The sequence below is a fragment of the Oncorhynchus mykiss genome, chromosome 4 (genome assembly GCF_057628025.1).
Source record: "Oncorhynchus mykiss isolate SJ-2025 chromosome 4, ASM5762802v1, whole genome shotgun sequence".
In the NCBI taxonomy this organism is placed as follows: Eukaryota; Metazoa; Chordata; class Actinopteri; order Salmoniformes; family Salmonidae; genus Oncorhynchus; species Oncorhynchus mykiss.
The window spans coordinates 88872501-88894685 of NC_143025.1; the positions used below are offsets into that span (position 1 = coordinate 88872501).

General features: G+C 50.6%; 1 protein-coding gene across 4 annotated transcripts in view; it reads left to right on the forward strand.

Moving 5' to 3' along the window:
- ino80 (INO80 complex ATPase subunit) overlaps window positions 1–22185 on the forward strand; it is a 94034-nt gene that overhangs the window by 44381 nt on the left and 27468 nt on the right. For all 4 annotated transcript variants that reach the window (XM_090233238.1, XM_090233239.1, XM_090233237.1 and 1 more), the window contains exons 26-27: window positions 4077–4302; window positions 21222–21349. In XM_090233238.1, the coding sequence (XP_090089364.1) occupies window positions 4077–4302; window positions 21222–21349 (354 nt within the window). The remainder of the gene's footprint in view (window positions 1–4076; window positions 4303–21221; window positions 21350–22185) is intronic.

Genomic DNA, 22185 nt, shown 5'->3' on the forward strand with positions numbered 1-22185 from the left:
TCGGGGCCAAACCCCTGGTGCGTTTTACCTGTGAACACTGATCAGTATGAATCACCCAGGAAATAGTGTGAGCAATATTCACAGGAATATATGGGAATTCACAGGAATATATGGGAATTCACAGGAATATATGGGAATTCACAGGAATATATGGGAATTAATATTAATACCATTTAAATGTAGATGTTTTTTGCATTGGATATATTTATATATTTTACCTCATCATCAAGTAGACAGGGTAGCCTAGTGGTTAGAGTGTAGGGGGGGTAGGTAGCCTAGTGGTTAGAGTGGAGGGGTGGCAGGTAGCCTAGTGGTTAGAGCGTTGGACTAGTAACCGGAAGGTTGCAAGTTCAAACCCCCGAGCTAACAAGGTACAAGGTATCTGTTGTTCTGCCCCTGAACAGGCATTGAAAATAAGAATTTGTTCTTAACTGACTTGCCTAGTTAAATAAAGGTAAAAAATAAAACATAATTGCAAATTATTAAATCCTTCCATTAGAAATGTTAAAAACTATTTAGTTACGAATTTAACTTTAATTAAATGAGTTGACTCTACACATGGGATAATTTCACTGAACAACAAAAGGAAGGGAATATAGAATGATCCTCAATGATCCATCACATCGCCCAGAAACGTTGATAGTCTAGAAACTAAAGCTTTGGTTGTCTTCCTCTCAGGCGTCCATGTCTTCTCCCTGGACCTCCTCAATGTCCACCTTTTGAACATCATACTCTGAGTCTTCCTCTTCACTGTCACTTTCCAACCTTGTTGAGGATGACTCGTTGTCAGGCTCAAAAAGCCTCAAATTTGTCCGACTGGCCACCAATTTTTCAACCCTTGTATTGGTCAGCCTGCGTGCTTTGATATGTGTGTTCTCAAACAAGGACCAGTTGTGCTCTGAGGCGGCTGATGTTGGTGGGATTTGGAGGACGAGGGAGGCAACAGGGGAAAGAGCCTCAGATCCACAAAGTCCCTTCCACCAGGTGACTGATGAGATATGTTGGCACGACTGCCATATTGCATCTCCATCCCAAAGCCCTTGCTTGGAAGTGTACTTCGCCAGACTGCCAAGAACCTTGTCCTCATCCAGGCCAAGGTGGCGAGACACGGTAGTGATGACACCATAGGCCTTGTTGATCTCTGCATCAGACAGGATGCTCTTGCCAGCATACTTAAGGTCCAACATGTACTCTGCGGGGTGTTTGGGCTTCAGGCAGAAGTCTTCACACTTTTTGATATATTTCAGAACTGCTGTTCCCTCTGCTTGGAGCAACAGTGAAGTGGGCGGGGCAGTACGGATTTCTTCTCTTACATCTACAAGCAGAGTCTGAACATCAGACAGGGTGGCATGGTCTCCCTCAATCCGTGCAATGGCTACTGCTATAGGTTTCAGGCTGCTTACCACTCTCTCCCAAAATACATCATTCAGGAGGATCCTCTTGATGGGGCTGTCCATATCAGCAGACTGTGATATGACCATTTCTTGGAGACTCCTTCCCCTCCTTCCCCTCCAGGAGACTGTCAAACATGATGACAACACCACCCCATTGGGTGTTGCTGGGCAGCCTCAATATGGTGCTCTTATTCTTCTCACTTTACTTGGTGAGGCAGATTGCTGCCTTAACTTGATGACCCTTCACATACCTAACCTACTCCTCTAGCGTGTGTCTGTTCCCTACTCCTGTAGTGTGCCATTTCTCTATGATTTGCTTGACCTTCATTTGAACTCTGTTGACCTCTGCATCCAGCAAATGAGTAGATGAAGCATGTCTGGTTGGAGGGGTGCATGCTGGGCGAAGAACATTCAGAAATCTCTTCCAATACACATTGCCTGTGAGCATCAGAGGTGAACCAGTTGCATACACAGCTCGAGCAAGACATTCATCAGCATTTCTCTGACTACGTTCCTCCATTGAGTCAAAAAACCTGATTCCAGGAGGACCATGAGCTGTTGCTATCAATAAGGTGTCTGATTCATCATTTTCACCTCGAATAGAAGTAGTGGGACTATTGTCAGAGGTTGCGCTGTTGTGAGCGCTGAGGGAACTTTATGCACTTGGCCAGATGATTCTGCATCTTTGTTGCGTTCTTCACATATGATTTGACACAGTGTTTGTAAATGTACACCGCTTTTCCCTTCTACATTAGCTGCAGTGAAATGTCTCCACACATCAGAGTGCCCGTGGAATTTTCCTGTAAAGATAAGAAAAAAATAAGTTACAAAAAAAATGTACAATTGCATGTACAGATAAATAGTTAAGCAGTTATTATTAAAAAACTCCTTTGTAAGATAAATGTTTTAAAATGACACGTATGGAAACAGGTGAATTAACACTCCTCACTTAGCAGGCTCAAGCAAGCTAAAAACCAAAATGGTAGCAAAAACTAACTAGCGGAAATTGTTAACAAGTTAGAAATGATTTAAACACACTTTGCTGTAGGCTACTATTTACTAGTTAGCAAGAAATAACATACAGTGGGGCAAAAAAGTATTTAGTCAGCCACCAATTGTGCAAGTTCTCCCACTTAAAAAGATGAGAGGCCTGTAATTTTCATCATAGGTACACTTCAACTATGACAGACAAAATTAGAAAAACAGATTTAAAAAAACATTTATTTGCAGATTATGGTGGAAAATAAGTATTTGGTCATCTACAAACAAGCAAGATTTCTGGCTCTCACAGACCTGTAACTTCTTTTTTAAGAGGCTCCTCTGTCCTCCACTCATTACCTGTATTAATGGCACCTGTTTGAACTTGTTATCAGTATAAAAGACACCTGTCCACAACCTCAAACAGTCTCACTCCAAACTCCACTATGGCCAAGACCAAAGAGCTGTCAAAGGACACCAGAAACAAAATTGTAGACCTGCACCAGGCTGGGAAGACTGAATCTGCAATAGGTAAGCAGCTTGGTTTGAAGAAATCAACTGTGGGAGCAATTATTAGGAAATGGAATACATACAAGACCACTGATAATCTCCCTCGATCTGGGGCTCCACGCAAGATCTCACCCCGTGGGGTCAAAATGATCACAAGAACGGTGAGCAAAAATCCCAGAACCACACGGGGGGACCTAGTGACTGACCTGCAGAGAGCTGGGACCAAAGTAACAAAGCCTACCATCAGTAACACACTACGCCGCCAGGGACTCAAATCCTGCAGTGCCAGACATGTCCCCCTGCTTAAGCCAGTACATGTCCGGGCCCGTCTGAAGTTTGCTAGAGAGCATTTGGATGATCCAGAAGAAGATTGGGAGAATGTCATATGGTCAGATGAAACCAAAATATAACTTTTTGGTAAAAACTCAACTTGTGGGCTAAATAGCATCTCATTAGTGTGCAAGATCCTGAGAATCAGCTGTACATGTGATGGAAGAATGCACTGTGCATGCAGAAAAAAAAAGTTTCTGACCCTTTGCAACCCTAGCCATGAGACCGGGCCTGGAGTCGGCTGGAGACCCGACCTGGGGTGTGGAGTCGGCTGGAGTCACGAGACCCGACCTGGGGTGTGGAGTCGGCTGGAGTCACGAGACCCGACCTGGGGTTGTGGGGTCGGCTGGAGTCACGAGACCCGACCTGGGGTTGTGGGGTCGGCTGGAGTCACGAGATCCGACCTGTGGTTGTGGGGTCGGCTGGAGTCACGAGATCCGACCTGGGGTTGTGGGGTCGGCTGGAGTCACGAGACCCGACCTGGGGTTGTGGGGTCGGCTGGAGTCACGAGATCCGACCTGTGGTTGTGGGGTCGGCTGGAGTCACGAGATCCGACCTGGGGTTGTGGGGTCGGCTGGAGTCACGAGACCCGACCTGGGGTTGTGGGGTCGGCTGGAGTCACGAGACCCAACACGAGACCCGACCTGGGGTTGTGGGGTCGGCTGGAGTCACGAGACTCGATACGAGACCCGACCTGGGGTTGTGGGGTCGGCTGGAGTCACGAGACCCAACCTGGGGTCGTGGGGTCGGCTGGAGTCACGAAACCCGAACTGGGGTCGGCTGGCAGTTGGAATGAAACTTTATCAAATCAACATTGGAACACTTCATCAGAATGACAATTGTTAATTTTGTGTTGCTTCCTAGGTTACGGCGGTTCCCATGGAGCGGTACTGTGACGACCGCAGCGCTGAGTACGAGTGGCAGGAGACGAGGGCCGGAGGGGGCATGGCCGCCAAGCACTGCTTCCTGTACGGCTCCCTTGATCTGGCCTCTGATTGGATGTCCCGAGCCAACACTTTCTACCCACGATGCCCTGGGGGAGTGATGGCGCTCTACCCCCGGCATGGCTGGTCCTACATCAGAATACCAGGTACGGAAACGCAGTGTGTGTGCGTGCGCCTTGGTTTGTTTCGGTGTATTTGCGTTGAAATTAAAAGTCAAAGGAAACACTTTCGCCAGTCCTGCTGCTCTGGAATCAGACCACACAGAGCCCTCTGTTCCCTACCCCTGTAGTGTGTGTCTGTTCCCTACTCCTGTAGTGTGTCTGTTCCCTACCCCTGTAGTGTGTGTCTGTTCCCTACCCCTGTAGTGTGTCTGTTCCCTACCCCTGTAGTGTCTGTTCCCTACTCCTGTAGTGTGTATGTTCCCTACTCCTGTAGTGTCTGTTCCCTACCCCTGTAGTGTGTCTGTTCCCTACCCCTGTAGTGTGTCTGTTCCCTACTCCTGTAGTGTCTGTTCCCTACCCCTGTAGTGTGTCTGTTCCCTACCCCTGTAGTGTGTCTGTTCCCTACTCCTGTAGTGTGTCTGTTCCCTACCCCTGTAGTGTGTCTGTTCCCTACCCCTGTAGTGTGTCTGTTCCCTACCCCTGTAGTGTGTCTGTTCCCTACCCCTGTAGTGTGTCTGTTCCCTACCCCTGTAGTGTGTCTGTTCCCTACCCCTGTAGTGTGTCTGTTCCCTACCCCTGTAGTGTGTCTGTTCCCTACCCCTGTAGTGTGTCTGTTCCCTACCCCTGTAGTGTGTCTGTTCCCTACCCCTGTAGTGTGTCTGTTCCCTACCTCTGTAGTGTGTCTGTTCCCTACCCCTGTAGTGTGTCTGTTCCCTACCCCTGTAGTGTGTCTGTTCCCTACCCCTGTAGTGTGTCTGTTCCCTACCCCTGTAGTGTGTCTGTTCCCTACCCCTGTAGTGTGTCTGTTCCCTACCCCTGTAGTGTGTCTGTTCCCTACCCCTGTAGTGTGTCTGTTCCCTACCCCTGTAGTGTGTCTGTTCCCTACTCCTGTAGTGTGTCTGTTCCCTACCCCTGTAGTGTGTCTGTTCCCTACTCCTGTAGTGTGTCTGTTCCCTACCCCTGTAGTGTGTCTGTTCCCTACTCCTGTAGTGTGTCTGTTCCCTACTCCTGTAGTGTGTCTGTTCCCTACTCCTGTAGTGTGTCTGTTCCCTACCCCTGTAGTGTGTGTCTGTTCCCTACTCCTGTAGTGTGTCTGTTCCCTACCCCTGTAGTGTGTCTGTTCCCTACTCCTGTAGTGTGTCTGTTCCCTACTCCTGTAGTGTGTCTGTTCCCTACCCCTGTAGTGTGTCTGTTCCCTACCCCTGTAGTGTGTCTGTTCCCTACTCCTGTAGTGTGTCTGTTCCCTACCCCTGTAGTGTGTCTGTTCCCTACTCCTGTAGTGTGTCTGTTCCCTACTCCTGTAGTGTGTCTGTTCCCTACCCCTGTAGTGTGTCTGTTCCCTACCCCTGTAGTGTGTCTGTTCCCTACTCCTGTAGTGTGTCTGTTCCCTACTCCTGTAGTGTGTCTGTTCCCTACTCCTGTAGTGTGTCTGTTCCCTACCCCTGTAGTGTGTCTGTTCCCTACCCCTGTAGTGTGTCTGTTCCCTACCCCTGTAGTGTGTCTGTTCCCTACTCCTGTAGTGTGTCTGTTCCCTACTCCTGTAGTGTGTCTGTTCCCTACCCCTGTAGTGTGTCTGTTCCCTACCCCTGTAGTGTGTCTGTTCCCTACCCCTGTAGTGTGTCTGTTCCCTACTCCTGTAGTGTGTCTGTTCCCTACCCCTGTAGTGTGTCTGTTCCCTACTCCTGTAGTGTGTCTGTTCCCTACTCCTGTAGTGTGTCTGTTCCCTACTCCTGTAGTGTGTCTGTTCCCTACCCCTGTAGTGTGTCTGTTCCCTACCCCTGTAGTGTGTCTGTTCCCTACCCTGTAGTGTGTCTGTTCCCTACTCCTGTAATGTGTCTGTTCCCTACCCCTGTAGTGTGTCTGTTCCCTACCCTGTAGTGTGTCTGTTCCCTACCCCTGTAGTGTGTCTGTTCCCTACCCCTGTAGTGTGTCTGTTCCCTACTCCTGTAGTGTGTCTGTTCCCTAATCCTGTAGTGTCTGTTCCCTACTCCTGTAGTGTGTCTGTTCCCTACTCCTGTAGTGTGTCTGTTCCCTACTCCTGTAGTGTGTCTGTTCCCTACTCCTGTAGTGTGTCTGTTCCCTACTCCTGTAGTGTCTGTTCCCTACTCCTGTAGTGTCTGTTCCCTACTCCTGTAGTGTCTGTTCCCTACTCCTGTAGTGTCTGTTCCCTACTCCTGTAGTGTCTGTTCCCTACCCCTGTAGTGTGTCTGTTCCCTACCCCTGTAGTGTGTCTGTTCCCTACCCCTGTAGTGTGTCTGTTCCCTACCCCTGTAGTGTGTCTGTTCCCTACTCCTGTAGTGTGTGTCTGTTCCCTACCCCTGTAGTGTGTCTGTTCCCTACCCCTGTAGTGTGTCTGTTCCCTACCCCTGTAGTGTGTCTGTTCCCTACCCCTGTAGTGTGTCTGTTCCCTACCCCTGTAGTGTGTCTGTTCCCTACCCCTGTAGTGTGTCTGTTCCCTACCCCTGTAGTGTGTCTGTTCCCTACCCCTGTAGTGTGTCTGTTCCCTACTCCTGTAGTGTCTGTTCCCTACCCCTGTAGTGTGTCTGTTCCCTACTCCTGTAGTGTCTGTTCCCTACCCCTGTAGTGTGTCTGTTCCCTACCCCTGTAGTGTGTCTGTTCCCTACTCCTGTAGTGTGTCTGTTCCCTACTCCTGTAGTGTCTGTTCCCTACCCCTGTAGTGTGTCTGTTCCCTACTCCTGTAGTGTGTCTGTTCCCTACCCCTGTAGTGTGTCTGTTCCCTACTCCTGTAGTGTGTCTGTTCCCTACCCCTGTAGTGTGTCTGTTCCCTACCCCTGTAGTGTGTCTGTTCCCTACCCCTGTAGTGTGTCTGTTCCCTACCCCTGTAGTGTGTCTGTTCCCTACTCCTGTAGTGTGTCTGTTCCCTACCCCTGTAGTGTGTCTGTTCCCTACCTCTGTAGTGTGTCTGTTCCCTACCCCTGTAGTGTGTCTGTTCCCTACCCCTGTAGTGTGTCTGTTCCCTACCCCTGTAGTGTGTCTGTTCCCTACCCCTGTAGTGTGTCTGTTCCCTACCTCTGTAGTGTGTCTGTTCCCTACCCCTGTAGTGTGTCTGTTCCCTACTCCTGTAGTGTGTCTGTTCCCTACCCCTGTAGTGTGTCTGTTCCCTACCCCTGTAGTGTGTCTGTTCCCTACCCCTGTAGTGTGTGGTAGGGGGGGAAGCCTCCTCTGTTCCCTACCCCTGTAGTGTGTCTGTTCCCTACTCCTGTAGTGTGTCTGTTCCCTACCCCTGTAGTGTGTGTCTGTTCCCTACCCCTGTAGTGTGTCTGTTCCCTACTCCTGTAGTGTGTCTGTTCCCTACCCCTGTAGTGTGTCTGTTCCCTACCTCTGTAGTGTGTCTGTTCCCTACCCCTGTAATGTGTCTGTTCCCTACTCCTGTAGTGTCTGTTCCCTACCCCTGTAGTGTGTCTGTTCCCTACCCCTGTAGTGTGTCTGTTCCCTACCCCTGTAGTGTGTCTGTTCCCTACCCCTGTAGTGTGTGTCTGTTCCCTACTCCTGTAGTGTCTGTTCCCTACCCCTGTAGTGTGTCTGTTCCCTACCCCTGTAGTGTGTCTGTTCCCTACCCCTGTAGTGTGTCTGTTCCCTACCCCTGTAGTGTGTCTGTTCCCTACCCCTGTAGTGTGTCTGTTCCCTACTCCTGTAGTGTGTCTGTTCCCTACTCCTGTAGTGTGTGTTCCCTACCCCTGTAGTGTGTGTCTGTTCCCTACTCCTGTAGTGTGTCTGTTCCCTACCCCTGTAGTGTGTCTGTTCCCTACCCCTGTAGTGTGTCTGTTCCCTACCCCTGTAGTGTGTCTGTTCCCTACCCCTGTAGTGTGTCTGTTCCCTACTCCTGTAGTGTGTCTGTTCCCTAATCCTGTAGTGTGTCTGTTCCCTACTCCTGTAGTGTGTCTGTTCCCTACCCCTGTAGTGTGTCTGTTCCCTACTCCTGTAGTGTGTCTGTTCCCTACTCCTGTAGTGTCTGTTCCCTACCCCTGTAGTGTGTCTGTTCCCTACTCCTGTAGTGTGTCTGTTCCCTACCCCTGTAGTGTGTCTGTTCCCTACCCCTGTAGTGTGTCTGTTCCCTACCCCTGTAGTGTGTCTGTTCCCTACCCCTGTAGTGTGTCTGTTCCCTACCCCTGTAGTGTGTCTGTTCCCTACTCCTGTAGTGTGTCTGTTCCCTACCCCTGTAGTGTGTCTGTTCCCTACCCCTGTAGTGTGTCTGTTCCCTACCCCTGTAGTGTGTCTGTTCCCTACTCCTGTAGTGTGTCTGTTCCCTACCCCTGTAGTGTGTCTGTTCCCTACCCCTGTAGTGTGTCTGTTCCTTACCCCTGTAGTGTGTCTGTTCCCTACTCCTGTAGTGTGTCTGTTCCCTACTCCTGTAGTGTGTCTGTTCCCTACCCCTGTAGTGTGTCTGTTCCCTACTCCTGTAGTGTGTCTGTTCCCTACTCCTGTAGTGTGTCTGTTCCCTACTCCTGTAGTGTGTCTGTTCCCTACTCCTGTAGTGTGTCTGTTCCCTACTCCTGTAGTGTGTCTGTTCCCTACCCCTGTAGTGTGTCTGTTCCCTACCCCTGTAGTGTGTCTGTTCCCTACCCCTGTAGTGTGTGTCTGTTCCCTACTCCTGTAGTGTCTGTTCCCTACCCCTGTAGTGTGTCTGTTCCCTACCCCTGTAGTGTGTCTGTTCCCTACCCCTGTAGTGTGTGTCTGTTCCCTACTCCTGTAGTGTCTGTTCCCTACCCCTGTAGTGTGTCTGTTCCCTACCCCTGTAGTGTGTCTGTTCCCTACTCCTGTAGTGTGTCTGTTCCCTAATCCTGTAGTGTGTCTGTTCCCTACTCCTGTAGTGTGTCTGTTCCCTACCCCTGTAGTGTGTCTGTTCCCTACTCCTGTAGTGTGTCTGTTCCCTACTCCTGTAGTGTCTGTTCCCTACCCCTGTAGTGTGTCTGTTCCCTACTCCTGTAGTGTGTCTGTTCCCTACCCCTGTAGTGTGTCTGTTCCCTACCCCTGTAGTGTGTCTGTTCCCTACCCCTGTAGTGTGTCTGTTCCCTACCCCTGTAGTGTGTCTGTTCCCTACCCCTGTAGTGTGTCTGTTCCCTACTCCTGTAGTGTGTCTGTTCCCTACCCCTGTAGTGTGTCTGTTCCCTACCCCTGTAGTGTGTCTGTTCCCTACTCCTGTAGTGTGTCTGTTCCCTACCCCTGTAGTGTGTCTGTTCCCTACCCCTGTAGTGTGTCTGTTCCCTACCCCTGTAGTGTGTCTGTTCCCTACTCCTGTAGTGTGTCTGTTCCCTACTCCTGTAGTGTGTCTGTTCCCTACTCCTGTAGTGTGTCTGTTCCCTACCCCTGTAGTGTGTCTGTTCCCTACCCCTGTAGTGTGTCTGTTCCCTACCCCTGTAGTGTGTCTGTTCCCTACTCCTGTAGTGTGTCTGTTCCCTACTCCTGTAGTGTCTGTTCCCTACCCCTGTAGTGTGTCTGTTCCCTACCCCTGTAGTGTGTCTGTTCCCTACCCCTGTAGTGTGTCTGTTCCCTACCCCTGTAGTGTGTCTGTTCCCTACTCCTGTAGTGTGTCTGTTCCCTACTCCTGTAGTGTGTCTGTTCCCTACTCCTGTAGTGTGTCTGTTCCCTACCCCTGTAGTGTGTCTGTTCCCTACCCCTGTAGTGTGTCTGTTCCCTACCCCTGTAGTGTGTCTGTTCCCTACCCCTGTAGTGTGTCTGTTCCCTACTCCTGTAGTGTGTCTGTTCCCTACTCCTGTAGTGTGTCTGTTCCCTACTCCTGTAGTGTCTGTTCCCTACCCCTGTAGTGTGTCTGTTCCCTACCCCTGTAGTGTGTCTGTTCCCTACTCCTGTAGTGTGTCTGTTCCCTACCTCTGTAGTGTGTCTGTTCCCTACTCCTGTAATGTGTCTGTTCCCTACCCCTGTAGTGTGTCTGTTCCCTACCCCTGTAGTGTGTCTGTTCCCTACCCCTGTAGTGTGTCTGTTCCCTACCCCTGTAGTGTGTCTGTTCCCTACCCCTGTAGTGTGTCTGTTCCCTACCCCTGTAGTGTGTCTGTTCCCTACTCCTGTAGTGTGTCTGTTCCCTACTCCTGTAGTGTGTCTGTTCCCTACTCCTGTAGTGTGTCTGTTCCCTACTCCTGTAGTGTGTCTGTTCCCTACTCCTGTAGTGTGTCTGTTCCCTACCCCTGTAGTGTGTCTGTTCCCTACCCCTGTAGTGTGTCTGTTCCCTACCCCTGTAGTGTGTCTGTTCCCTACCCCTGTAGTGTGTCTGTTCCCTACCCCTGTAGTGTGTCTGTTCCCTACCCCTGTAGTGTGTCTGTTCCCTACCCCTGTAGTGTGTCTGTTCCCTACCCCTGTAGTGTGTCTGTTCCCTACCCCTGTAGTGTGTCTGTTCCCTACTCCTGTAGTGTGTCTGTTCCCTACTCCTGTAGTGTGTCTGTGCCCTACCTCTGTAGTGTGTCTGTGCCCTACCCCTGTAGTGTGTGTCTGTTCCCTACTCCTGTAGTGTGTGTCTGTTCCCTACCCCTGTAGTGTGTCTGTTCCCTACTCCTGTAGTGTGTGGTAGGGGGGGAAGCCTCCTCTGTTCCCTACTAACCAGGGAGAGTAAAGACTGTGGGAGGACCACAGCTAAGCAGGAGAGGGATAGCCTGGGTCAGGGGTTGAGACAGAACTAACATAGAACCATCCTGTCACGGTCCTGTCACTTCCAGGGTGTGCGTGTCACTGCTAAACCTCAGCCTCGTGATGAAAACGTGTAGAGGATAGTGGAGACCTGCTACGCTCTGCGTCTTTATGACAGAGCTGCTTCTGGAGGTCAGAGAGGTCACATGACTGATGTGTAGTGAGGGCTAAAGGTTTACTTCCACTCTCACAGACCTGGCAACCCTGCACTTTATATCATGATGATGTCTCACTTTTGCTGTGGACTCCTATTGCTTTTATCTGACTGTCTTTGGCCGTGGGAATGGGGTGTGTGTGTGTGTGTGTGTGTGTGTGTGTGTGTGTGTGTGTGTGTGAGAACAGGCTAAGAGCTTGTGAAGTTTTCGGGAAAAAGGACAAAGCGAGGAAGTTTGAAGTTTAACCATTGGTCATTGTTCCAGTGCTTAGGTAATGGTAATATACTGTACAGTACTGTGTGTTTGTGGCTCAGAACAGTGTCCTTCACAAAGCAGCTCTGTATTCAGACTCGTAGTGATGTCTTCTCACCTTGCGCAGAAAGTCTCTCTCTATCTCACCTCTATCGCACCTCTCTCTCTCTCTTCTCTCTCTCTCACCTCTCTCACCTCTATCTCACCTCTCTATCTCACCTCTCTCTCCTCTCTATCTCACCTCTCGCTCTCTCACCTCTCGCTCTCTCACCTCTCGCTCTCTCTCACCTCTCGCTCTCTCTCGCCTCTCTCTCGGCTCTCTCTCACCTCTCGCTCTCTCTCGCCTCTCTCTCGCCTCTCTCTCGCCTCTCTCTCTCTCTCGCCTCTCTCTCGCCTCTCTCTCGCCTCTCTCTCTCGCCTCTCTCTCTCGCCTCTCTCTCTCGCCTCTCTCTCTCGCCTCTCTCTCTCGCCTCTCTCTCTCGCCTCTCTCTCTCGCCTCTCTCTCTCGCCTCTCTCTCTCGCCTCTCTCTCTCTCGCCTCTCTCTCTCGCCTCTCTCTCTCGCCTCTCTCTCGCCTCTCTCTCTCTCTCTCACCTCTCCCAGCTCTTTCTCTCAGCTCTCTCTCTCGCTCTCACCTCTCCCAGCTCTCTCTCTCACCTCTCCCAGCTCTCTCTCTCACCTCTCCCAGCTCTCTCTCTCACCTCTCCCAGCTCTCTCTCTCACCTCTCCCAGCTCTCTCTCTCACCTCTCCCAGCTCTCTCTCTCTCACCTCTCCCAGCTCTCTCTCTCTCACCTCTCCCAGCTCTCTCTCTCACCTCTCTCCCCCTGTCTCACCTCTCTCCCAGCTCTCTCTCACCTCTCCCCCTGTCTCACCTCTCTCCCAGCTCTCTCTCACCCCTCTCCCCCTGTCTCACCTCTCCCAGCTCTCTCTCTCACCTCTCTCCCCCTGTCTCACCTCTCTCCCAGCTCTCTCTCTCACCTCTCCCCCTGTCTCACCTCTCTCCCAGCTCTCTCTCTCACCTCTCCCCCTGTCTCACCTCTCTCCCAGCTCTCCCTGTCTCACCTCTCTCCCTGTCTCACCTCTCTCCCTGTCTCACCTCTCTCCCTGTCTCACCTCTCTCCCAGCTCTCTCTCTCACCTCTCCCCCTGTCTCTCTCTCTCCCAGCTCTCTCTCTCACCTCTCCCCTGTCTCACCTCTCTCCCAGCTCTCTCTCTCACCTCTCCCCCTGTCTCTCTCTCTCCCAGCTCTCTCTCTCACCTCTCCCCCTGTCTCACCTCTCTCCCAGCTCTCTCTCACCTCTCCCCCTGTCTCACCTCTCTCCCAGCTCTCTCTCTCACCTCTCTCCCTGTCTCACCTCTCTCCCTGTCTCACCTCTCTCCCTGTCTCACCTCTCTCCCAGCTCTCTCTCTCACCTCTCTCCCCCTGTCTCACCTCTCTCCCAGCTCTCTCTCTCACCTCTCCCCCTGTCTCACCTCTCTCCCTGTCTCACCTCTCTCCCTGTCTCACCTCTCTCCCTGTCTCACCTCTCCCAGCTCTCTCTCTCACCTCTCTCCCTGTCTCACCTCTCTCCCTGTCTCACCTCTCTCCCTGTCTCACCTCTCTCCCCCTGTCTCACCTCTCTCCCAGTCTCACCTCTCTCCCCCTGTCTCACCTCTCTCCCAGCTCTCTCTCACCTCTCTCCCCCTGTCTCACCTCTCTCTCTCACCTCTCTCCCTGTCTCACCTCTCTCCCTGTCTCACCTCTCTCCCTGTCTCACCTCTCTCCCTGTCTCACCTCTCTCCCCCTGTCTCACCTCTCTCCCCCTGTCTCACCTCTCTCCCAGCTCTCTCTCTCACCTCTCTCCCTGTCTCACCTCTCTCCCTGTCTCACCTCTCTCCCTGTCTCACCTCTCTCCCCCTGTCTCACCTCTCTCCCAGCTCTCTCTCTCACCTCTCTCCCCCTGTCTCACCTCTCTCCCAGCTCTCTCTCTCACCTCTCCCCCTGTCTCACCTCTCTCCCTGTCTCACCTCTCTTCCCCTGTCTCACGTCTCTCCCAGCTCTCTCTCTCACCTCTCTCCCTGTCTCACCTCTCTCCCTGTCTCACCTCTCTCCCTGTCTCACCTCTCTCCCAGCTCTCTCTCTCTCACCTCTCTCCCTGTCTCACCTCTCTCCCCCTGTCTCACCTCTCTCCCAGCTCTCTCTCTCTCACCTCTCCCCCTGTCTCACCTCTCTCCCCCTGTCTCACCTCTCTCCCAGCTCTCTCTCTCTCACCTCTCCCCCTGTCTCACCTCTCTCCCTGCCCCACACCTTTTTAGAACTAATGATTGCTATGATGAATGTTTGTTTGAGCATGACGTGAGCCACTTACCAGTATCGGTCAATAAATGTAGTCATGTAGCGTTCGGTTGGACAAAACAAAGACGCCAGTGGCTTGAGTTGTTGATGATGATTTGATGAAATAGTTTTGATCATAAAATGAAAGACTTGTTTGGTGAACATTAGGCCTGGTGTCAAAGGTCACGTCTTTGTACTGTCTATCACTGTGTACTCTTACCTGTTGAGGGACATGGACGGCGAGGCTTCAGTATTTATTATTCATTTATAAACAGAGTCATGTGACCCTAAAGGGCGATTCAAAATTGTCCCCACAGCTGATGCTGGAAAGCACCAGAAATAAACATTTCTGTGCAACGTTCCTAACGAGGACCTGGCTAAAACACCCTGTTGTTGTCTGTGTGGCGTCTGTCACGGTGCGTTAGGAGGAACAATGCTTCCTAAATGACTGGTCTCTCACTATAGCTTCTGTTTATTGTGGGAGCCTGCGCTGTAAGCTAGGAGGCAAGTGTGTGTGTGTGTATGTGTGTGTCTTTCTGTCTGTCTGTGAGGGCTGTGGGAAACAGTATTGTCTTCCTGTCCCTTCAAGAATCTCCGCTCTCCACTAAAAAGACAGGAAACCTCCCTGGCCTTCTGAGAGAGAGAGACACACACGCACACACACACACCGAGAGAGAGGTAGAAACAACACGGTCAGGCAGCTAGCCTAGCGCTGTTAGCTACATCATTGTTTACTGTCTGACTGGCTGGAGGCCTGTACTTGATGCTAACTTTAGTTCCATCCTACACGCTGGCTTATCCAGGTCCTGGGCAGGGTATTAGTAAAACCAGGTGTTTTGGAAAATGGTTGAAACAGAATCCAGCGGGAGGCCAGCTCAGCTAGGTTTGGCCACCCCTGAACCCCCCATTTGCTCCTCATCAGGCCTACAGGGGGCGACCTTACCCACATTATGCCTGTCTGGCCCACTGGGTCTGGATTTGGGATCTGGAGGGAAAACACAAAGTGTAGGTCTCTCTCTCTGTCTCTTCACCAGAGTTGGACTTGACAAAGACCTGCCTGTGTGTAATATATCTTAAGGACAGGCTTCGCTGTTCCATTCCGCTCTGCTCCGCTACGTTCTGCTCTGTTCCGCTACGTTCTGCTGCGCTCTGTTCCGCTCCGTCCTGTTCCGTTCCACTCTGTAATGCTCTGTCCTGTTCCGCTCTGTCCTGTTCCGCTCCGTCCTGTTCCGCTCCGTCCTGTTCCATTCCACTCTGTAATGCTCCGTCATGTTCCGCTCTGTCCTGTTCCGCTCTGTCCTGTTCCGCTCCGTCCTGTTCCGTTCCACTCTGTAATGCTCCGTCCTGTTCCGCTCCGTCCTGTTCCGCTCTGTCCTGTTCCGCTCTGTCCTGTTCCGCTCCGTCCTGTTCCGTTCCACTCTGTAATGCTCCGTCATGTTCCGCTCTGTCCTGTTCCGCTCTGTCCTGTTCCGCTCCGTCCTGTTCCGTTCCACTCTGTAATGCTCCGTCATGTTCCGCTCTGTCCTGTTCCGCTCTGTCCTGTTCCGCTCCGTCCTGTTCCGTTCCACTCTGTAATGCTCCGTCCTGTTCCGCTCCGTCATGTTCCGCTCTGTCCTGTTCCGCTCTGTCCTGTTCCGCTCCGTCCTGTTCCGCTCTGTCCTGTTCCGCTCTGTCCTGTTCCGCTCCGTCCTGTTCCGTTCCACTCTGTAATGCTCCGTCATGTTCCGCTCTGTCCTGTTCCGCTCTGTCCTGTTCCGCTCCGTCCTGTTCCGTTCCACTCTGTAATGCTCCGTCATGTTCCGCTCTGTCCTGTTCCGCTCCGTCCTGTTCCGTTCCACTCTGTAATGCTCCGTCCTGTTCCGCTCCGTCCTGTTCCGCTCCGTCCTGTTCCGCTCTGTCCTGTTCCGCTCTTTCCTGTTCCGCTCTTTCCTGTTCCGCTCCGTCATGTTCCGCTCCGTTCTTCTCCTCTCCCTATGTGACCGTAATTACTTTGTTGTTATGTGTGGGACTCCAGTAAGAGTAGTTGTCGGCTAATGGGGGATCCTAATGTATCAAATATCTGTTCTGTTCCTCTCTGCTCTGTGGTGAGACCAGACCACTGTGGTGAGACCAGACCACTGTGGTGAGACCAGACCACTGTGGTGTATTGCCCACTAAACACAGAGTAGAACAGACAACTGTCTTATTCAGAGAGCCAGGGCCATAATTAGACTGTCTCCTCTCTCTCTCTCTCTCTCTCTCGCCCCCCCCCCCCCCCCCCCTTTTCCTGTCTGGTTTCTAGAGAAGTATACTCCAAAATGGCCTGCACTGCAACGGAAAGGTGCCCTGTGTGAAAAACGGTGACACACTGAATGACCTAAAATGATCAATCCCATATCGGTCTATAAACAGTCAGGCCAACCCAAGCTGTACTGTGCAGGTTGGCTAATAGTAGGACTAGTGCACCTAGCACTGTTGTTGGGTTAACAGTGTTTCTGTAGTACAGGCACCTAGTACTGTTGTTGGGTTAACAGTGTTTCTGTACTACAGTCACCTAGTACTGTTGTTGGGTTAGCAGTGTTTCTGTAGTACAGGCACCTAGTACTGTTGTTGGGTTAGCAGTGTTTCTGTAGTACAGGCACCTAGTACTGTTGTTGGGTTAGCAGTGTTTCTGTAGTACAGGCACCTAGTACTGTTGTTGGGTTAGCAGTGTTTCTGTAGTACAGTCACCTAGTACTGTTGTTGGGTTAGCAGTGTTTCTGTAGTACAGGCACCTAGTACTGTTGTTGGGTTAGCAGTGTTTCTGTAGTACAGGCACCTAGCACTGTTGTTGGGTTAACAGTGTTTCTGTAGTACAGGCACCTAGTACTGTTGTTGGGTTAACAGTGTTTCTGTACTACAGTCACCTAGTACTGTTGTTGGGTTAGCAGTGTTTCTGTAGTACAGTCACCTAGTACTGTTGTTGGGTTAGCAGTGTTTCTGTAGTACAGGCACCTAGTACTGTTGTTGGGTTAACAGTGTTTATGGAGTACAGGCACCTAGTACTGTTGTTGGGTTAGCAGTGTTTCTGTAGTACAGGCACCTAGTACTGTTGTTGGGTTAACAGTATTTATGTAGTACAGGCACCTAGTACTGTTGTTGGGTTAACAGTGTTTCTGTAGTACAGGCACCTAGTACTGTTGTTGGGTTAGCAGTGTTTCTGTAGTACAGGCACCTAGTACTGTTGTTGGGTTAACAGTGTTTCTGTAGTACAGGCACTGTTGTTGGGTTAGCAGTGTTTCTATAGTACAGTCACCTAGTACTGTTGTTGGGTTAGCAGTGTTTCTGTAGTACAGGCACCTAGTACTGTTGTTGGGTTAGCAGTGTTTCTGTAGTACAGGCACCTAGTACTGTTGTTGGGTTAGCAGTGTTTCTGTAGTACAGGCACCTAGTACTGTTGTTGGGTTAGCAGTGTTTCTGTAGTACAGGCACCTAGTACTGTTGTTGGGTTAACAGTGTTTCTGTAGTACAGGCACCTAGTACTGTTGTTGGGTTAGCAGTGTTTCTGTAGTACAGGCACCTAGTACTGTTGTTGGGTTAACAGTGTTTCTGTAGTACAGGCACCTAGTACTGTTGTTGGGTTAACAGTGTTTCTGTAGTACAGGCACCTAGTACTGTTGGGTTAGCAGTGTTTCTGTAGTACAGGCACCTAGTACTGTTGGGTTAGCAGTGTTTCTGTAGTACAGGCACCTAGTACTGTTGTTGGGTTAGCAGTGTTTCTGTAGTACAGGCACCTAGTACTGTTGTTGGGTTAGCAGTGTTTCTGTAGTACAGGCACCTAGTACTGTTGTTGGGTTAGCAGTGTTTCTGTAGTACAGGCACCTAGTACTGTTGTTGGGTTAACAGTGTTTCTGTAGTACAGGCACCTAGTACTGTTGGGTTAGCAGTGTTTCTGTAGTACAGGCACCTAGTACTGTTGGGTTAGCAGTGTTTCTGTAGTACAGGCACCTAGTACTGTTGTTGGGTTAGCAGTGTTTCTGTAGTACAGGCACCTAGTACTGTTGTTGGGTTAGCAGTGTTTCTGTAGTACAGGCACCTAGTACTGTTGTTGGGTTAGCAGTCAATCAATCAATCAAATTTATTTTATATAGCCCTTCGTACATCAGCTGATATCTCAAAGTGCTGTACAGAAACCCAGCCTAAAACCCCAAACAGCAAGCAATGCAGGTGAAGAAGCACGGCAGTGTTCTTCACCTGCATGTGTTAACAGTTAACAGTGTTTCTGTAGTACAGGAGGTGTAGTTTGCCAAACAGAAGGCAACTGAATTGATATTCTTTCTTTTGTTTTCTTTCAACTTTTATTTCGTTGTCCGGCAGCCAAAGGCAAGGCTAAGGCAAGGCTAATCTTAGTCATATTAGCATCCCACGCTAGTTATTTCATCTTTAGATCTCCCCTCTTTCTAAATTTTCTAACACCTATCTCCATATTTGACCATGAAACAACTTTTCCCTGTAAATTAGCATTTTGGATCATTGACGCGTAAGGCCTCCTGCCGTGTTCACGTTGCTGCGCCTGAAATGTGAAGAAATAAATGTTTTTCAACATTGTGATCTGTTCCATCAGCCTTATGAATTGATACAGCGTTTACCTCCACTATACTACTTTGATACGCATCAGTGGGCGTATTTGAAGGGTACGCGTGCTGAGGGGGACACAGCACCCAGTGGAAAAGTCTAAATAATAATACAACATTTAAAAAAATGAGGAAATCAAACTTTACTAGTCCTGTATTACCTGACCGATATAGCTGTGTAGGTACTCTAATGAGGAGGGTTGGATAGGGTAGTGAGGAGGTAATGGAGAGGGTTGGATACGGTAGTGGGGAGGTAATGGATAGGGTAGTGGGGAGGTAATGGATAGGGTAGTGGGGAGGTAATGGATAGGGTAGTGGGGAGGTAATGGATAGGGTAGTGGGGAGGTAATGGATAGGGTAGTGGGGAGGTAATGGATAGGGTAGTGGGGAGGTAATGGATAGGGTAGTGGGGAGGTAATGGATAGGGTAGTGGGGAGGTAATGAAGAGTTGGATAGGGTAGTGAGGGGGTAATGGAGAGGGTAGTGGGGAGGTAATGGATAGGGTAGTGGGGAGGTAATGGAGAGGGTAGTGGGGAGGTAATGGAGAGGGTAGTGAGAAGGCCATGGATAGGGTAGTGGGAGGTAATGGAGAGGGTTGGATAGGGTACTGAGGTAATGGATAGGGTAATGAGGAGGTAATGGAGAGGGTTGGATATGGGGGTGAGGAGGTAATGAAGAGGGCAGATCACAATGCTTTGTTGGTACATTTGGTATCCATAGTAACGTGACATCAGTGTGTGTACGGCCTATCCCATTTGTACTGTAGTGTATGTTCTCTGATAGCAGCCATACGAGGAAGTAACCTGAACTAACCCTTTAAATCCTCTTCCACGTTATTATTATTTTGTGGCCTCACTTTCTTTCTTTGTTCCCAATTTGCTAACCAGCCATGTTGCATTATGCTGAAAAAAAAAACCCATATATTTTTAATATCAAGCTATTTGTGTTGTTTTGGAAGGAGGTAGACAACCATCGTCCTCTGTCATTTCAACAACAACAACAACAAGTCAATCCCGTTTTATTTGAATCACTCCCTCCTTTTCAGAAGTGGGTAGTTTTAAAATAACACGTCCGTATACAGCTCTGTGTTTGGTGAGGCTGAGGCCTCTGGGGGTTTAGCCAAAGTGGCTGGTAGAAATGCTTCTGTGGTGAAAAGTTCAAGTGTTACTCTGTTGGTTGAATACAATGTAAAGGTCAAACACAGCAGACAAAAAACAACTCCCTCTTTTGGGCAGCAAATTGTTTCACTCTTCTTCCTTAATTAACAAAGTTGCAAAAGCTCCCGACTGTGTTTTAGTGAAGGTAATGGAAATGTTTGTTTGCTAAAGTAGAATGGGTCTGGGCAGTACCCTGGTCTGTTGGTTCTGGGCAGTACCCTGGTCTGTTGGTTTTGGGCAGTACCCTGGTCTGTTGGTTCTGGGCAGTACCCTGGTCTGTTGGTTCTGGGCAGTACCCTGGTCTGTTGGTTCTGGGCAGTACCCTGGTCTGTTGGTTTTGGGCAGTACCCTGGTCTGTTGGTTTTGGGCAGTACCCTGGTCTGTTGGTTCTGGGCAGTACCCTGGTCTGTTGGTTCTGGGCAGTACCCTGGTCTGTTGGTTCTGGACAGTACCCTGGTCTGTTTGTTCTGGGCAGTACCCTGGTCTGTTGGGTCTGGGCCGTACCCTGGTCTGTTGGGTCTGGGCAGTACCCTGGTATGTTGGGTCTGGGCAGTACCCTGGTCTGTTGGTTCTGGGCAGTACCCTGGTCTGTTGGTTCTGGGCAGTACCATGGTCTGTTGGTTCTGGGCAGTACCCTGGTCTGTTGGGTCTGGTGAGTACCCTGGTCTGGGGTGTATCCTGGTATGTCGGGTCTGGGCGGTTCTGTACCCTGGTCTGTTGGGTCTCGGTGGTTCTGTACCCTGGTCTGTTGGGTCTGGTGAGTACCCTGGTCTGGGGTGTATCCTGGTATGTTGGGTCTGGGTGGTTCTGTACCCTGGTCTGTTGGGTCTGGGCGGTTCTGTACCCTGGTCTGCGCAGTATCCTGGTCTGTTGGGTTTGGGCAGTACCCTGGTCTGTTGGGTCTGGGCAGTACCCTGGTCTGGGCAGTACCCTGGTCTGTTGGGTCTGGGTGGGGCAGTACCCTGGTCTGTCGGGTCTGGGTGGGGCAGTACCCTGGTCTGTTGGTTCTGGGTGGGGCAGTACCCTGGTCTGTTGGTTCTGGGTGGGGCAGTACCCTGGTCTGTTGGGTCTGGGTGATCTCTCTTTCATCTCACTCCTTCCATCCTGTGTCTCTCTCCGCCTGTCTCCCCCTCTCTTTCTCCCCCTGTGTCTCTCCCTCTTCCTCTGACCCCAAAGCCTATTACAGGTGTTTGTCTTGGAGGCCTGGTGAAGAGGCTTATCTGGTACAGACTGCCATGTCACGACTGTTACCAGCCCTACTGAGCCAGACTGTATCTACTATCTGTCTCAGCCACAGCTCCCTGTCTGTCTGCCTGTCTGTCTGTCTGCCTCCCTCCTTCACTTCCCCATACGATACGATAGCACTGTGTCCTCTGTGGATGCGATAGCACTGTGTCCTCTGTGGATGCGATAGCACTGTGTCCTCTGTGGATGCGATAGCACTGTGTCCTCTGTGGATGCGATAGCACTGTGTCCTCTGTGGATGCGATAGCACTGTGTCCTCTGTGGATGCGATAGCACTGTGTCCTCTGTGGATGCGATAGCACTGGTTGCTTTTTCAGATTTAAGCTCATCAATAGCTTTCAAGTTATGACGTCGATGTCCTGGAACATGTGGCCAAACATCCTCCAAAACAATCACAGTTACTGGTTCAAATCAACAAGACCTTAGAACAAAAGGAATCTTGCTGTTCCCAAAAGCAAATGTGTTATTTCTGATCCTACAAGTGGATTTAAGATGCTCAACATGTAGGCCTTCTGCCCTCTGTGTTTCAGACAAGGAGACCCTGATCACGGACAGTGGGAAGCTGCACACTCTGGATCTGCTGCTGTGTCGCCTGAAGACTCAGGGACACCGCGTCCTCATCTACTCCCAGATGACTCGCATGATCGACCTGCTGGAGGTGAGTGCAGTAGGGTGCAGAGTAGGATGGACTCAAGGGTCACTCATCTACTGTCAAGCGACCACATGGTCATCAGAGTGAGAGACGTCCACAGAAACAGTGCGGCTGGCCTGTGATTATAATGCATCTCAGAGTAGGACTGCTGGATCAGCCCCCCCCCCCCCCCCCCTAAACTGATCCTAGATCAGTAGGACTGCTGGATCAGCCCCCCCCCCCCCTAAACTGATCCTAGATCTGTAGGACTGCTGGATCAGCCCCCCCCCCCCCCTAAACTGATCCTAGATCAGTAGGACTGCTGGATCAGCCGCCACCCCCCCCCCCCAAACTGATCCTAGACAGGGACGCTTTATGAATAGTGGCCTTGACGTTTGGAAAAAACGAAGCTACACTATATATATATATATATATACACAAAGTATGTGGACACTCCTTCAAATTAGTGGATTCAGCTATTTCAGCCACACCTGTTGATGACAGGTGTATAAAATCAAGCGCACAGCCATTCAATCTCTGTAGACAAACATTGTCAGTAGAATGGCCTGAACTGAAGAGGTCAGTGACTTTCAACGTGGCACCGTCATAGGATGCCACCCGTTGTTGTGGAGTGGGAATGTCTAGGAGCAACAACGCCTCAGCCGCGAAGTGGTAGGCCACACAAGCTCACAGAGCGGGGCCTGTCGAGTGCTGAAGGAGGTACAAATCGTCTGTCCTCGGTTGCAACACTCACTACTGAATTCAAAAACTGCCTCTGGACGCAACGTCAGCACAAAAAACTATTTGTCGGGAGCTTCATGAAATGGCTTTCCATGGCCGAGCAGCCGCGCACGAGCCTAAGA